Genomic DNA, 17,444 nt, shown 5'->3' with positions numbered 1-17,444 from the left:
ATTTGACCCAGGCATTCCACTCCTAGGAATTTACCCTAAGAATACAGGATCCCAGTTTCAAAAAGACATATACACCCCTATGTTTATTGCAGCACTACTTACAGTAGCCAAGAAATGGAAGCAACCTAAGTATCCATCAGTAGATGAATGGATAAAGAAGCTGTGGTACATACAATGGAATATTATTCAGCCATAAGAAGAAAACAAATCCTACCATTTGCATCAACATGGATGGAGCTAGACGGTATTATGTTCAGTGAAATAAGCCAGGTAGAGAAAGACAAGTACCAAATGATTTCACTCATTTGTAGAGCATAAGAACAAAGCAAAAACTGGACAAAACAGCAGCAGACTCACAGAACCCAAGAATGAATTAACAGTTGCCAAAGGGAAAGGGACTGGGGAGGATGGGTGGGAAAGGAGGGAGAAGGGGAATAAGGGGCATTATGATTAGCACATATAATGCGGGTGGGGGGTGATGCACAGGGAAGGCAGTATAGCGCAGAAAAAACAAGTAATGACTCTATAGCATTTTAGCATCTTACTACGCTAATGGTCAGTGACTGTAATGGGGTATGTGTTGGGGACTTGATAATGGGGGGAATCTAGTAACCACAATGTTGCTCATGTGATTGTATATTAATGAGACCAAAATAAAAAAATATATAAAGGAAGAAAGAGGCACATGAGATGGGAAGCAGTTTTTCCTTGGGGGCATTGTAAAATAGATACTTTGCTGAATACTGTTGAGTAGATGTTCTGTTTAGATTCCAGATTAGCTTATTTGTGTTTTCTAGCTTTAGACTTAATAATGATTGCTATTTTCACAGGTGTACAATGAGATGTATGTATTTCAGTGAGTATGGTATGAGAAGGTAGGATCCCTTATTTGGTCTTATAAAGAGGTGTGGATCAATAAATGATGGCTTAATAATATATAGGAGCTATACAGCAGTTGATGTAGCAACATGGATAAGTCTCAAAAGCAAAAATGATGACTTACAAATTACAGAATTATGTATGTGTATGATTATACTATAATTTATGTATGTTTTTATTAACCACTGAACCTAGATTAAATGATGTTATAGAAACATACATATGTAGTTGAAATGACATCACAGGATGTAAATTGTATTGGTTACTGGGGCAGGAAGGCTAGAAAAGCTTATACTTATAGAAAAGTATAACATTTTATTTCTTTGAAGGACAAGTAAAGTAAGCCTGGTGAGAGTGTTAACATATGCTTAATCTCCATGAAAGGTACATGGATGCAGTATTTAAAGTACTTTTCTATCTGTTATTAGTTTTTTATTTAAAAAAGTTATTGCTTTGTCATCTCTTTTAATTTATCTTCTTAGGGGCTCTTAGAAACCATTTTGCTATACTCCAGTGTGGATCTCTGAGTTGGATATATTTCTCTTCCTACTGAAATGATCCATGTGTAAAAGTTTAATAGCTGTAGGCTGTTCCTCAGAATATACTTCATTTCTTTTGAGTATTTATCATTTTATTTATCCCTGGAGTTTACTCAACTCTCTCTTGGAGAATGAACATCCATTTCAGTAATGGTTAATATAAAAATGTTGTTCAAAGTTTTCATAGGAGATGAGAAAAAAGCAACAAAAAAGACTTTCACGTGATGTCGGAAGAGTCCTCCTACTACATAGTAAGGATATCATCGCGTCCTGGGGCTCATCTCCGTCCTTGTGCTTTCCCTGCTTTCAATAAGCTTGTCTTCAGTTTTGCTCATTATTTGAGATGTCAGAGTCAAGAAGAGTGGTGGAGTGTCAGTGCTTCTTTTGAGTTACTATTTATTTATTCTGTCTAATTTTGTATTTGTGTTCAACCAAACAAGCCTATCTTTGAGAATCGTGTATTTCAGAAACTCTAAACCAACAGGCACACTAAAACATAACTGCCTGTAGCACTTCAGATTCGATAGGATGCCATGCTCTGTCTTTCATTCTGTCCTGAGAGAAAGGACATGAGTAAGTGTCAAGGACTGAAGCCCTCAGGATTCATAGAAAGATAGTCACTTAGGTGGACCTTACCCTTAGTTTTGTTGTGAGCTATCAAGGGATGTTGTTATTCCTTCATTCTTTTTCTCCTGGTAATTAATTATATTCATCAATATATTTTTCTCTTTAAAAAAGTATAACGGAGCATACTTCTAATAAAAGTGTATGCAGTAAAACTTAAGAGTTTTATTCCCTTGTTCCATTCAGTCACTGATGAACTATTGGTATAGCCTTCCAGGTTTTCCTCCATATATTTGCACAGCTAAAATGTATGTCAATGTAGAGATTAGCAGGGGCATAATATATCATAGTTTAATATTTTCTGTAACTTTGCTTCAATTCACTTAGCAATATGCCTTTCTAAGTAAGTATTTTTAAACATCTGGGTGGCATTCCATGGTAATGATAGACTCCCATGAGATAATTCCTATTTTTTTTTTTTGCTATTATAAAACAATGCTGCCCTGAATGTTTTATAATATATATAATGTAGCTTTGTACACATATTTGAGTATTTCTGTTTTTTAATATATGTATGTATATATCTTTGTACCCATATTTGAGTATTTCTATGGAAGAAATATTTAGAAGTAGAATTATTGGGTTAGGGTATCATATACGTTTAGTGTGTTGATAATGTGTCTCCCCAACAGGCTTTACTAATTTATATTCCAACTATAAGGCAGAAAATAGGCCTTTTTATGTTTTTAATTAATTCTAAGGTTGTATTGACTGTTTTACAATTTAGAGGAAAGGAAGGCAAGTAAAAAATGATCATAAGTCAGTGTGATCATTATATTAAGAAAAGAATGTACAAAAAGGATGTTTAATTCAGATTGGATTGGGAGAGTTAGGAAGACTTCCCAGAGCATTTCATGCTTCAGCTGGGGCTTGAATACTGAATTTACATCAAGCAGGCCAAGGAGGGAGGTGAGGTGTGCTGGGAAGAAAGGCATTTTAGGTATGGGGTGCACTGTCTATGAAAGGCAGGGTGAATGACATAATGAGAACAAAAGAAATGTAGGAAATGTTAAAAGATTATGATGGTTGATCCAAACGATGGGTCATTAAAGGCTTTTGTATCAGTGAAAAATATAATCTGATTTTTTGTATTAAAAAAGATCAATCTATTGTCATCGTGGGATAAATTCAAAAACAGGGAGGCGATCAGGTGAGGGATGAGGAAGGTCAGAGCTAAGGCAGTGGGTATCGTGCTAGAGAAAAGGGGACAGATTTGAGAGTTTTGGAGGAGAATGCTAACTTCTTGGAGACAGTTTGACTGTGATGAGTGAGGGGGATGATTTTTGTGCATTTTAATTTAGCAAGCAACTAGGATTTCTGGACTCTAGGGGAAAGGACAGATGAAGGTAGCTTCAGTTCAAGATAACCTAAGAATTTGATGTTGCTGTGGGTCAAGTTAGTGGAGATGTGGGTGGACTGTGGAACACATGCTTGTGGCGATCAAGTGAGAGCTGGGCTGGAGATACAGATAGCAGAGTCACTGTCATGTGGGTGGAACTGACTTTCTGTGATTGGGTTTCATCACCCTGGGTTACTTTGCTGAAAGTTAAAGGACATGTACAGGTAGGTCGTGAAGAAAGAAAGGAAGTCTGTGGAGAAGACTGAGAATGAATGCTAGTAAGTGTGAAGAGCCAGGAGAGAACGGCTTCCTGATGAAGGAGGAGGAGCAAGTTTCATGCCAGATTGGTAGTAGAAGTGAAGAGGGAATAAGCAAATGAGTGGAGACTATGATTTAGGGAGTTCAGATGAGGAGGTGGAAACCATGACTTTGTAGTAAGTAATGCCTACATTCGTACATTCAGGTGCTAAGGCTTTTGAGTCAAAAGAACTGGGTTCAAATCACTTTGTATCACCACATGTTAGTAATATAACAAATTTTTTCTTTTTTTTTAAAGAGAAACATTACTTGCACAAAATTTTTAAATGCTATGTATTAAAAGCCATGAATACCTCATACATTGCTGGTGAGATTTTTTTAAATGGTGCAGTCACTCTGGAAAACAGTAAGGCATTTCCTAAAAATGTTAACCATAGTTGCTATATGACCAAGAAATTCTCCTAGGTGTATACCCAAGAGAAATGAAAATACATGTTCATGTAAAGACTGGTACATGAGTATTCATACCAGCATTATTCATGGTTGCCAAGAAGTGGAAACAACCTACTTGTTTATCCTCCAATTTAGAAAGAAATGGATAAACAAAAACTGGAATACCCATCAGTGGAATATTATTCAGTCTTGAAAAGGAACTAAGTACTGACACATGTTATAACAGGGATGAACCCTGGAAACATTGTGCTGTGTTCCTTCTGGGGAAACAAGAAGCCAGTCATAAAAAATTACATATTGTGTATGTATATCTTAAGTATGTTCATGTATTTATATGAAATGTGAACTCCATAGAATAGTCAACATCATGGGAATAGAACTAGGTCAGTGGTACCAGGGGGTACAGGGTCTGTGAAAATGGGGAGCGGCTGCAGATTGGTTTGAGATTTCTTTCTGGAGTGATGAGAATGTCCTGGAACTTGATGATAGTGATGGTTTCATGACTCTGTGAACACACTAAACAACACTAATTTTAAAAGTGAATTTTATGGTTTATGACTTCTCGATAAGGCATTATTTTAAAAAATCAAGATGGCAAAGCTCTTGACAAATGGAAAGAATTGTAACAGTGTACAGAGATGCTCAATATCTGTAATGCACAGGAGTTTTTATAGAAAGTAACTTAACAAATTCTAAGTGCTTATCTTCCTCTGTGACAGGACTCACACCTGCCCCAAAGGAGAGCTATGAGAATTAAATAGATATGTGAAGTTCACAGAAGTTATTGTTGTTTTTACCCTCAGTCTTCATTTTACCTTGGGTGCTTAAGAATTAGTGTGTAGAGAGGTTTAAATGTTTAGTAAACTAAAGTAATGGCTTGAGAGTAGAACTTAGGTATCATGAAATTCTAATTATTATGTGTTTTTGGATATGATGCTGTTTTGTCCAACTACTTGAGGAAAATGCCATTCTTTTTGTCATTTCACAGATGGTTACTGCATTTTGTGCACAGGCACTGAACTAGTTATTGAGGGTACAGTGATGATTCAACCATTGCTCTGACTTTCAAGAATCTTATGATTTTGCATTGTAAAGGGAGATAATAGGAAGATAGTTATTTAAGATGTAGCAAGGATAAGAGAGGGATGCCCACAGAGCAGAGGAGGGGCAGTGGGGAGTTGGTAGTGGAGTTCAAGCAAGGCTTCCCCGAAGTGAAACCTGAGTGGAAAGGATGAGTAGAAGTTATCAAGGTAAAACAGGAATGGAGATAGGCAATGAAGGTAGTAATAATATAAAGCAAGGGTGAAACCCAGAACGGGGCAAATACTGGAAGCAACCATGGGTGGCGTGTTGCTGGACCACCAACTGGGTGGAAAGGGGGTGGTGGGACCCTGAGCCAAGAACTGGACTGTCAAAGCCTTTATGGGACATTCACAGGAGCTTAGATTTTTATCCTAATGGCATTTAGAAGCTTTTGAAATTTTAATGAAACTGAAAATAACTAGCTGTGTGTTTCATAGAGGTAATTTGAGGTCTGAATAAAGGAGGAATTGAAGAGCTTCTAAAGTAGGGAGACCCATTAGAGAAAGGAGTGTATAGTAGTTTGGGCAATGAGTAAAGAGCATTGCCGTGTGGGGTGGAGGGCTTGTTCAAGAAATATTTAGGAGAGAAAGTGGCAGCTGTTGATGAGTGAAGGGGGTAGAGTGGGAAGGGGAGGGCGTGGTTTCAGAGGTGTCTTTGGTTTCTAGTTTGGTTCTGTGTTGGTGGTGCTATACCACTTGAGAGACTCCAGGAAAGATGATGCATTTATTCTTTTTGGTTTTCCCCTAACACAGGAAACCAATTTATCAGATACTCTTATTTTGCTTTGTAGATAATTCCATGATAATTCCCTCCAGCAGCCCCCACCCTGCACCCCTGCACCACCCAGTGCTTCTTAGATGCTATAGCTGTTAGGTGTCTGGGTCTTTTTTGTTCCTATGAGGAGTAAATCTTTGCTTTCTAAACTTCTATATATGCCTAACCCTCTTTTCTATTTTCTTTTTCTTTTTAACTTCTAGGAAGAACCTAAGAAAGTCCGCTTTGATTATGACTTATTCCTGCATCTTGAAGGCCATCCACCAGTGAATCACCTCCGTTGTGAAAAGTTAACTTTCAACAACCCCACAGAGGAGTTTAGAAAAAAGTTGCTGAAGGCAGGAGGGGTAAGTGGCCCTGTCTTTTGAAAAGTTTTCCCATAGAACAGTAGTTGCTACTGTGTTAAGAAGTATAATAATGTTTTGAGAGAAGTAACAGAGATGAGGTACCTTAATGGCTTGCTTAGCTGTGGACTCATGATGGGAATGAAGAGGTAATAACAATAGTATTTTAAGGAGGTATGAGTCTGCAGTGATGCTGTTGGTTGGAATAGCCTTATAGTCTGTGCAGTTCAAATTTATTTCAACAAAAAGCCCAAAACAATAAACTATCCTCAGTTAAGAAAAGAACAATGTCTGAACTTTGTTCTTTGAGTTTATAGAAACTTTTGGGTAAAGTTGAAAGTCACATTGAAAATGACATAAAAAGAAGTTATTGTCCAAATGTTCTTGATCAGAGTTAATAGAAAAGGTGCACTCATTTATATTACATGTTTGGGTCATTTAAATCTACATTTTTGTTAAAATTCTATGTAGGTAAAAGATGGATTTTCTTTCTTAAGGTAATGATATGTTTTTGTACACACATTTGAGTATTTCTATTTTATAATATATATATGTATATATCTTTGTACACATATTTGAGTATTTCTGTGGAAGAAATTTTTAGAAGTAGAATTATTGGGGTAGGATATCATATACATATACATCATATACACACAAAGGTGTGATAAATTTTTGCCCATGTGATTTGTCTAGGGTGGAGAAGGATTTTTAAGTAGATATTCTTGCAAACATAAACATATGGAATGTTTGCTTGCCAGCAGCAATTGACTGGCATGAATCTACTTGAAAATAGGCACCATTGGCATTATCGCTGTCATTCTACTCCAGATGAACTTCCTGTGTCATCCAGTGTGGGCAACTCAGACCACACAAAATGTTGAAATGTGTTCTTTACTCTAGAATTGCCTTCACTTAGTTTTACTGGAAGGTTTTTGGATGGTTTGTATCCATCAGCTTGTCATTACAGGTAAGCATGTGTAGACCGTAACTTCTCAAGAGGCCTTATTTCACTGATAAACTTTATGCAGGGTGTTTGTAGGAAAGAGTGGGTTTTATAAGCACAGAAGTGCTATAACCAACATGAGGTTAGAGACAACCACTTTGAGAATCTCAGGAAAAGCTGTGGACTCTCTCATAAGAAAATCACTTATGTATACCATTGTATAGACATTTTGGGTTTTGTGGAACTCCTGAAATCCATTTTTCTGGAGTCCTGTTTTGCCAAGCTCCTTCTCTTTCAACTGAAATACCAATATGCACTCCAAGCATTGCAAGTACTTTTCCCATGTTTCTTTCAGCACTGTGCTATGTCAATAAATTACAGGATGAAAAAGCCAGCTTTGGAAATGAACCACCACTTACAGTATTTTAATGGGGAAATTCATATTCATGAAGGGCTTTTGTAATGTAACTCATTTTAAAGTTAGAGATTTATTATATATTTATTAAGGAAGTAGTAGTGTTTTTTTTTAAACTGTTCTTTTTACAGTTATCAAGAGCACAGTGCCGATGCTATTTATCTATGTCTATGCCCTTAGAAATGGATTGATCCACTTTAAATCCTATTTCTCATAATTTTTATTTTATGGTGATGTTATTTTATAGTTCTAATTATTCTTCTTGGGTATGTAGTTAGGTATTTGAAGTGTGTGAATTATGGAACTTGAGTACATCAGGCTTCTGATAAGAGTCACAGGAAAAAGTAAATATGACATAAGAACTTTTTAGAAAACCACTTAGTCTCAGAGTTTTCAAGGGTTGCTTGGAAACTGGAGAGGAGGTTACAGGTCAGTGATAATGCAGCGGCATGCAGCATTGTGTCTTGATAAGATCTGTAGGTTTCTGTCTTACTCTACTTGGCCTTTATCTCAGAATTATCCTCCTTAACTTCTAACTTTCCTTCTCTGTGTTTCTTTAAGTGCTGCTTGAAGCCTGCAGATTTTTTTTCCTATCAGACTTAGATTGTGTCTTGACAATTCTAAAACAATAAGTTGAAATGTGAAATATTCAAGCACACCAGTTATTTGGCATAAGTTCTTTGAGGGAATGATTCCAGTGAATTTTGTGATAAAATTAAAACCTAAAAATTCATTTGAAATAATAGTAATCCCATAGATTCTATTTCATATGGTAAGTTAGTCTTTTGTGGAAATATCAGAATCTATAGACTAATAAACACTTTTTGCCTTACCTAGATTTTTGGCTACCTTGTATAATTTTTACCTGATATTTAAACATTTATTATTGTCTTTGTATTAATGCACCTCTGTGGTGTTACTAACTTATAAACCATTTTGATTTTATTGGATATCTATTTTCTTTAGCTTTGTTGAGGTATAAGTGATGTATAACATTGTGTAAGTTTAAGGTGCAGAGTGTGTCGATTTGATATACTTTTATATTATAAAATGATTATCACAACAGCATTAGCTAACATCTCCATCACATCACATAATTGCCGTGTCTTTTTTGTGGTGAGAACATTTAAAATCTACTCTCTTAGCAACATTCAAGTATATCAGTGGTATTAATTATTATCACCATGCTATACATTAGATCCCTAGAACTTATTCATCATATAACTGGACACTTGTGTTCTTTGGCCATTATCTCCCCTTGTACCCCACCCTCCAGCCCCTAATAACCACCATTTTAGTCTCTGTTTCTGTGAGTTCAGCTTTTTTAGATTTCACATATAAGGGATACCATACAGTATTTGTCTTTCTCTGTCTTTTGCTAAGCATAATAACCATCCAAGTCCATCCAAGTTGTTGCAAATGGCAGAGTATCCTCCTTTCTCATGGCCGAATAATATTCTATCACACACAAACACAGCTCACATCTTTACTCATCTGTTGATGAACACTGAGATTCTTTCTGTATCTTGGCTGTTGTTAATAATGCTGCAGTGGACATGGGAGTGCAGGTATCTCTTTGTTATCCTGTTTTCATTTCCGTTGGATAAATACCCAGAAGTGGGATTGCTGAGTCATATGGTAGTTCTACTTTTAACTTTTTGAGGGATCTCCATTATATTTTCCATAGTGAATGCAGTAATGTACATTCCCACCAACATTACAGAAGGGTTCCCTTTTCTCCACATCCCCACCAACACTTACATGTCTTATTGTTTTGGTGATACTCATTTTAACAGGTATGGGGTGATACTTCATTGTGGTTTTGATTTGTGATGATTAGTGATGTATGGTTTTTAATATATGGCTGGCCATCTGTATGTCTTCTTTGGAAAAAATGTCTATTTAGTTCCTCTGCCTACTTTTTTTTTTACATTCTTCATTTGCATTTTATTTATTGAAATACTAAGAGAAAAAACACAATTTTCTGATACCAGATACCTGATTTTTAAAAATAACCTCTGATCCACCAGGTCTGAACCTTATTTTTACATATAATTCACTCACTTGCTTCATTTTTTTTCCATAAATAGAGGAAAGTTTTGAAAAGGCAAGGATTAGTAGTTCTCTTCAGACACATTTTAATCAAGAAGGGATTAAAAAAATTTTTAAATCAAGTTACACGACAGAAAAGAAATAAGGAAAAAGGAGTCTTGGGAGAAGCCAGTTGTATTCTTACACTTTTTTTCATCACACAAACAAAGTACCATCCTCTATGCTGGGGATGGATTACTTTCTCTTACTGAAAACTTAGCATGAACACATAATGCTAAACCCAACATCAAACATACCAAGTACGCTTAAAAATTATTTGCTACTAAGCCATTGAATCAGAGAAATATTTAAAGTACAAGGGACTTTTGGAAGGTATACAGGAAAAATAACTCCAAACAAAGCCTTCAAGGACTGAAGTCACCATCTTCTTCATCTAAATGTCGGGAGTAGGGGAGAGACACTTCGATCGGCATTACTTGGGCACGCCTTACCCACATGGATGCATATGGCCTGCTAGCTTGCAAACCTCCCATATGCTGTGAAATAGATCATCTCAAATATCATACCAGAAGGAGAAACAGAGGCACTAGGAGGTTAAGAGTCCAGGCTGTGCAGTTTGCCAGTTGCAGAAAAGTGACTTACACGTGTTTCCATTTTGACCTTTGTAAAAACAGTATAAGTAAGTTTTCATTTTATATTTCAAAGCACCCTATGAAGCAGAAACAAGATATCCTCAGTTAAAAGAAAAACGATTACAAAGGAATCAGTGTAAATGACTGAATAGAAACCTTTAATGAGCTGCAGGCTCAGAATACACTTTCAACCCATCCTTCATTTTCATAGATAGGTTATGCGTCTTTTCTATGAATCATTAGTTAAAAGAAAGCCTAGTACACAGGGCCCTACTTTGTAATGATGCTTGAGTACGCAAGTCAGAGCTGTGAATGGCCAAGAAAGAGTACAGGCAGCCCACAAAGTGGATGTGGAGACAGTTCTCTCTAGCAGCTTTCTACTCCTTCGCATGGCAATCCAGTGACTAAAATATAAAGTCCACTTAATCTCATTTGAAATTCACTCCTGGAATTTGCATTCTTTCTCATATTTAATTTAGAAAATTAAAAATACTCACTTACAAATATGATCTCATGATCACAACTCTTCCCTGGAAAAGCAGCTTACATTTCTCTATGGTGGATAATTGGGTAAACATGTTACCAAACAATAATTAATAATTTAATGTCCTTCAAGTTAAAGGGTAGGGTCAATCTATGTACGCTACTTATAACCTAGTTGGGATTGATTATTCAAGTATCAGCAATATTAGTCCTTAAAATGTTATCATTTGTGTACTTCAAAATACATATATTTATACATGTACACAAATCAAACTACTGGACAACAGAAAAAAATATAATCATCACAAGCTAACATTATCTTGTGGGCTCCACAGTCCATTTCATCCTGAGGTCATCCAGGCCCAGCAGTCCTCTTGAGTTAAATACCATTTTCTTCAATTCAGTTTTCTTCTTCTTCTTTGATAATATAAATGTACCAACCACTGGGCAATAAAAGGCCAGAGGATAGCAAAAGTTAATGCACCAGGAGACATCTCAAAGGGCCACCAAGACGGTCTCTGTGAGGGAGGCTGATTACTAGTCTGTAATGTTGATGATTTTGCCTCTGAAGCTGTCAGTGTTTCCAGTTTGTGAAGTCTCTGAAGGACATTCTGCATGTCCTCCTGCAGTCGCATGAGCACAAGGGCAATCTGCTCATTGAGGCTGCCTCTCGACCCTCTGTCTGAACCCCAGCGTTCCCCATCACCTCCGCTTCCCACTTGCCAACCCTTGGTTCCTTCACTCAGATGTTGCATCCTATGACCTCTCCCTCTTCTGACATTAGAGAATTCCTCATTCTCTCTACCCCGTCTCTCATGGGGTGGGGCTCCACTGCTATTTCCACCATCTTCTCCTCTGTGCTTTACTTCACCCTTTCCTTCAACTGCTACCACCTGCATATCCCCAGTGTTTCCTTTTCTGGAAGATACTTGGAAATCTTCAGGAAAATCAGAATTTTCCAAGGGCTGATTGGGATCACCACCCAAGTAATATTGACGTAGTCCATTGTTCGATATAAAGCTGTCTAAAGACTCTTCTTGTCCAAATTGTTCCATGGAATCACAGTAAATTTCACTGTCTGAATCACTTGTCAAATGATGAATTCCAGAAACATCTTCAACATGATCATCATTTATATCTCGGTGAAGGCAGACAGTAGTTTTTCCAGTTTGCTCCAAGCTTTCACCTACAGGCTTTACTTCTTCAGCACTCCTGCCATTCAGGGAAGAACTGGCATGAATGTCATTCTGTGTATCTTGAACAAAGCTGTCTCTGTCACAGCCATTAGTGACAATGATTTCTAAATTCTCTTCGTCTGTGGATTTCACCATTTTCTTCCCATTGTCACTTTGTTCTGTTCCTTTTCCTTCTTGGATCTCTTCTTCCTCAGACTCAGTGCCACTATCACTGCTTTCAGCCTTACCATTAACAGTTTTGGCATTTGGAGTAGAAGTTAGAACATTACCAAGATCTTCTAAGTATTCAGAGATTTTCTCCAGTCGGACTGAGGTTAGATCAGAACTTCTGCCACTTTTTTTGTCCTCAACAATTTCATAAAATGGACCTATGAGATGTAACAGTTCTTCAACTTTCTCAGTCATCAGCATAGTTTCAAGAATCTTTTTCATTTCTTCAACATATGCAATCATAACTTCCTCTTTGGTCATATCACCCAATGAACTCCAAGCATCCCACTTATATCTTCCAATAGGATCCCAGAATCCACGCCTTGAAAGTTTACAGGGTCCTTCAGTTGCCTGCTTATAGAAGCTATAGAATTTGAGCATCATTTCATTTGTTGGCTGGAAGGAACCATTTTTCGGAAACTCTGTATCACCTTCACCGCTGCCTCAAACCTGGCTTCGTGCACGGATCTGGTGTCCGCCATCTCCAGCCGCCCACGCCGACCCCGGTCCCAAGGTCTGTCTGCTGGAATCAGACAGCAGCACCAGCTTTCCCAGGAGCCGAGAGGAAGAGCATCTCTAGCAGAAGACGGCGGGGCTCTGGCCAGCGGTGGTCGCGGAGCCGCTCTCCACGGCGCAGGCCCCTTGGTACTGCCGGGCAAGGCCTGTCCGATAATGTCCGCGACGCCCGCCCCTCCTCCTCTGCCTACTTTTAATCAGATTGTTTATTTTTTGCTATTGCACTGCATGATGTTTTTATGTATTTTGGATATTACCTCCTTACCAGATACATGATTTGAAATATCCTTCCCATAGGTTGCCTTTTACTTTGTTGTTAATTTCCTTTGCTGAGCAGAAGCTTTTTAGTTTGACATAGTACCTGTTGTTCATTTTTCTTTTTTGCCTTTGCTTTTGATGTCTGTTATAAATCTTATTCTTGATATGTCTCTTCAGATAAACTTTTTTTTTTTTTTACTGGGTTTTGGGGTGCTTTGTTCCTTACATTTAAACATTATATGTGTGACATAGATGTGTGCTCTACCTTTCAAGGATAAAAACTCATCCCTTCTTCATATGTATATGTGAAATCCTTAAGTACAGTTTGAGGTGTGAGTGGAGTAAACCTACTGTTATGGCTATTGTTCTTTCTCTGTCACTTCTTTCTTTTAAACAAAAAGTGCATAGCACTATTAAAAGTTGAACTTGGCTTTTCAAGAGGTCAGAAAGATTGTTTTCAGACCTAGCAGCATCTTTGAAAAAGGCTTTCAGCTCTTAGAAGAAAATGACTCCAAAGAACTTTTTGCCAGAAGAATCTTGAAAAAAAAGTGCTGTTTTTTTTTTCTACTTTATAATCTATATACTTATAGCTGCATGACAACTTTTTTTTTTGGTCAGTAACATATTCTTATTTTCACTGGATTTCTTTTCTTTTTTAAGATTGTAACTCTTCTCTATAAATAGTCTGAAAGAAATCTTGGCATACTTCCTTCCTCTCGGAAGAAATGTATTATGTGCTTATCTGTTGAGCAGATCCCTAATATTAAGGATATCCTTGCTTTAAAAGAAAAGGGAAAATCTTGTGGGAAGGGTACATTTGGATTTAAACATTATTTTCTGAGAATATTGAGGTACAGAATGATTTCATTTACAAGACCCTCTAGGTAGTGTCCTCTAAATGAGAGACTGATTGGAGTAGCTAGACCCATTATAGGTATAGTTTGTATAGGTGGTAGAGATTTGTCAGGCCTTAATTAAGAAAAAGACCTAGGGTAGGGGTCAGGAAATAGAAAAGAACAGCCTTGGAGGTTCTGGGATGAGAGTGCCTTTAACTTGAGATTTCATTTTATTTTTTGGTAGGAGGGGTAGAGGACAGTGACCATAAACTTGTGAGGGCAAAACTTGATATAGTCTATTTGCTCTTGAATTTTAGGCAAAAGGACCAAGTGTACCCACTGAGAAGTACCTCTCAATTCCACTGAGGTCCTTCTGTTTGTTTTTTAACAATGAACTGATGAATCCTCTTTTGAGCGATTTTGCAACTATGTTCTTCTGATGTGAAGATTTATTTTTAAGTGGTTTGGGATCTCAGATTATTTTCTCTGTGTACTTGATTACCTTCGTAGTAGCAGGAACTCATTCATCCTGAAAAGTTCTGAAAGGGTTTGATATCCATTCTGTTTGATGGAAGAGAATGTTGTGTGTTGGCAAAGTAAAGATGTAGGTAGTGTATATCGTGTAACTAAAACTTGTCATTCTACTAACTCACATCTCTAGGTTTACTGTTGGGAGGTAGTGTGATACAATTGGAAAAGCTTTGAAATCAGACAGGTTTAAGTAAAAACTTCATCTTTGTCATTTTCTAGGTGAGGAAACTTTTTGAATATCAGTTTATCATCTGTGAAATGGATGAGCCAGCGTTTTCGTCATTGGGACTGTATATAACTGGGGTGTGGCACATAGATGCTCAGCCCTTTGGTTCCCTTTCCTTTTATTGCTGTTAGAAAATCAACAGATCTTTACCCACTTTTTTATAAAGCACTTAAAGGTATGGTGAAAAAGTTTGTTGTTCAGTGTAAACTATTCTAGATTTATTCATAGAAAACATGTTTACCAACAGTTAGTGCGATCAGCACATTGATAGACCTGTGTTGGGTTTAAAGATTAATCCATGGGGAAATGCAAATTAAAACCACAATGAGATATCACCTCACACCAGTTAGGATGGCCAACATCCAAAGAGACAAGGAACAACAAATGCTGGTGAGGATGTGGAGAAAGGGGAACCCTCCTACACTGCTGGTGGGAATGTAAGTTAGTTCAACCATTGTGGAAAGCAGTATGGAGGTTCCTCAAAAACTAAAAATAGAAATACCATTTGATCCAGGAATTCTACTCCTAGGAATTTACCCTAAGAATGCAGGAGCCCAATTTGAAAAAGACAGATGCACCCCTATGTTTATCGCAGCACTATTTACAATAGCCAAGAAATGGAAGCAACCTAAGTGTCCATCAGTAGATGAATGGATAAAGAAGATGTGGTACATATCTATAATGGAATAGTATTCAGCCATAAGAAGAGAACAAATCCTACCATTTGCAACAACATGTATGGAGCTAGAGGGTACTATGCTCTGTGAAATAAGCCAGGCAGAGAAAGACAAGTACCAAATTATTTCACTCATCTGTGGAGCATAAGAACAAAGCAAAAACTGAAGGAACAGAACAGCAGCAGACTCACAGAACCCAAGAATGAACTAACAGTTGCCAAAAGGAAAGGGACGGGGGCGGGTGTGCTGGAAGGGAGGGAGAAGGGGATTAAGGGGTAATAAGATAAGCACACATAACGTAGGCCGGTGGTGGGGAGGGGGGGTGCAGGGGGAAGGCAGTATAGCACAGAGAAGACAAGTAGTGACTCTATAACATCTTACTATGCTGATGGACAGTGACTAATGGTGTATGTGGTGGGGACTTGATAATGAGGGGAATCTAGTAATCACAGTGTTGCTCATGTGATTGTATATTAATGATACCAAAAAAAAAAGATTAACCCATGGGATTCTTTCTTCAAGGAGATTAATTCTGGTTGTTTGTATTTTGCTTGTGAAACAAAGGTCTGTTTGAAATAGTGTTTTTTTAAGGTAAAAATTTGCATTAGAAAATTTTTCAGTTCTTACCATTGTTCTTAACTCTAAGTTTGTAGCAGATTACCGGCTTCTCAAAACCTTTGGAAGATTTCTGAAGTAGTATGTTAGCAAGGTAGTCACATCCTTGTGCTTCTACGAAGAATGCACAGAAGGAGCAAGCACCTTTGGAGAACTGAGTTTATTTTACAGCTGCTGCTTTTTTTAGCCTGGATATCAAATAGTCTGCTTGGGTGCTATTGTTCTTTATGGGATAGTGGTAGGGTGTTGGTGGGTTTTTTTTTCTTTCTTCCTTTCTTTCTTTTCTCAATTAAACAGGGCAAAGTCTAAACATGTTGTTCAGTCTATTTCTGAATCACTGGCAAGCAGTTAATTTTGAGGACTCAAAATTAAAACTAACCACAGCAGTTGTTAAAACTAGGGTTTCTATAGGCAAAAATCCAATTCTGTTCAGACACCACCTGTTTCAATAGGACATTTCAGACGCCCATTTGGCAGGCCTTGCTGGAGAAGACATGGCGAGCATGCTTTCAGTCTGTGTGAAGCCTGCAGCATAATGCAGTCCTGTTTCTCAGAGTGACAGTTACATTTATATATGATATGATCTACAAGGAGTAAATTGGAATCTTTCTGAAACTGCTTATTGCAAAGTGGAATTCAAGTCCAGTGTGGATCCCAAAGAAGGGGTTTTGGTTATTAAAGGGCCAAAGGGATCTTATGATAAAGAGCTTTCACAAATGCAGCTGCGTCAAGCCATCTGAATGTAGCATTTTATTGTCGGGTTCTGGAATGAATTGTATGTGGGCTGGTTTAATATTTCCTTTGCAGGGGAGTTTAGAACACTTCTGATTTCTAAATGGTACAGATTACATTCTCTCCCCCTCAAACTTTAATTTTTTCTTTTGAATAGGTAAATGCACATATAATGCAAAATGACATACGGTGAGTCTTCCTTTAGGCCACCAGCAAAGCTGTAGTGAATAACCTTTTGCATAGTTCTTTGTGAGTATATCTGGAGGATAAATTCCTAGGAGTAAAATCGTGGCTCCAAGGCTAAGTAGAATTTAAATTTTGATAGACATTTACAAATTGCCTGCCAAAGAGGTTATACTACTCTGTGCTTGCATCAACAATGTGTGAGAGCAACTATTTCTTCACACAAGTGATTTATTAAACATTTTTCCTCCAACCTGATGAGTGAAAAATGATATCTCATTTTTTATTCTCATTTCTCTTATGCATGATAGGAGCATCTTTTCATATGTTTAAAAGCCATTTTCATTTCCTTTCAAAGACCACATTTTAATGTATTTTAAATTGGAAATATTCTGTTCCAGTTTCAACTTAAATTTATGGGTACTCTTCCCACACACTTACGTTTGGAAAGGTTACAAAAAGATACGGAAGCCTCTTTAACCAAGGTCTGTGTTTTCAGGTTTTTTTCAACGTGCAACAAATTATTTTCTTAGGAACTGATTTGTCAAGACTTTGGCTTCTAAAAATGTAAGTGGCTTTTGTGGCAAACTCATCTCAGTGTGCCCAGAGATGGATAGCTGGCTGTTTATTTTAAAAATGACTCAAA

At 37.3% G+C, this 17,444-nt stretch overlaps 2 protein-coding genes across 3 annotated transcripts in view; one reads left to right on the top strand and one right to left on the bottom strand.

Moving 5' to 3' along the window:
• Positions 1-17,444, top strand: part of MLLT3 (MLLT3 super elongation complex subunit) — a 277,727-nt gene that overhangs the window by 145,733 nt on the left and 114,550 nt on the right. For both annotated transcript variants that reach the window (XM_036887878.2, XM_036887885.2), the window contains exon 4: positions 6,153-6,296. In XM_036887878.2, coding sequence (XP_036743773.2) covers positions 6,153-6,296 — 144 coding nt within the window. The remainder of the gene's footprint in view (positions 1-6,152; positions 6,297-17,444) is intronic.
• Positions 9,662-12,828, bottom strand: LOC118913712 (acyl-CoA-binding domain-containing protein 5-like). Its single transcript, XM_057498733.1, is given in 3 exon segments — positions 9,662-10,412; positions 11,133-12,643; positions 12,646-12,828. Coding segments are annotated over 2 exon segments (1,491 nt in total). The 5' UTR covers positions 12,707-12,828; the 3' UTR covers positions 9,662-10,412; positions 11,133-11,213.

Source organism: Manis pentadactyla, chromosome 3 (genome assembly GCF_030020395.1).
Source record: "Manis pentadactyla isolate mManPen7 chromosome 3, mManPen7.hap1, whole genome shotgun sequence".
Lineage (NCBI taxonomy): Eukaryota > Metazoa > Chordata > Mammalia > Pholidota > Manidae > Manis > Manis pentadactyla.
The sequence above is the reverse complement of the archived record's forward strand: the minus strand, read 5'-3'. Positions and strand labels throughout refer to the sequence as shown.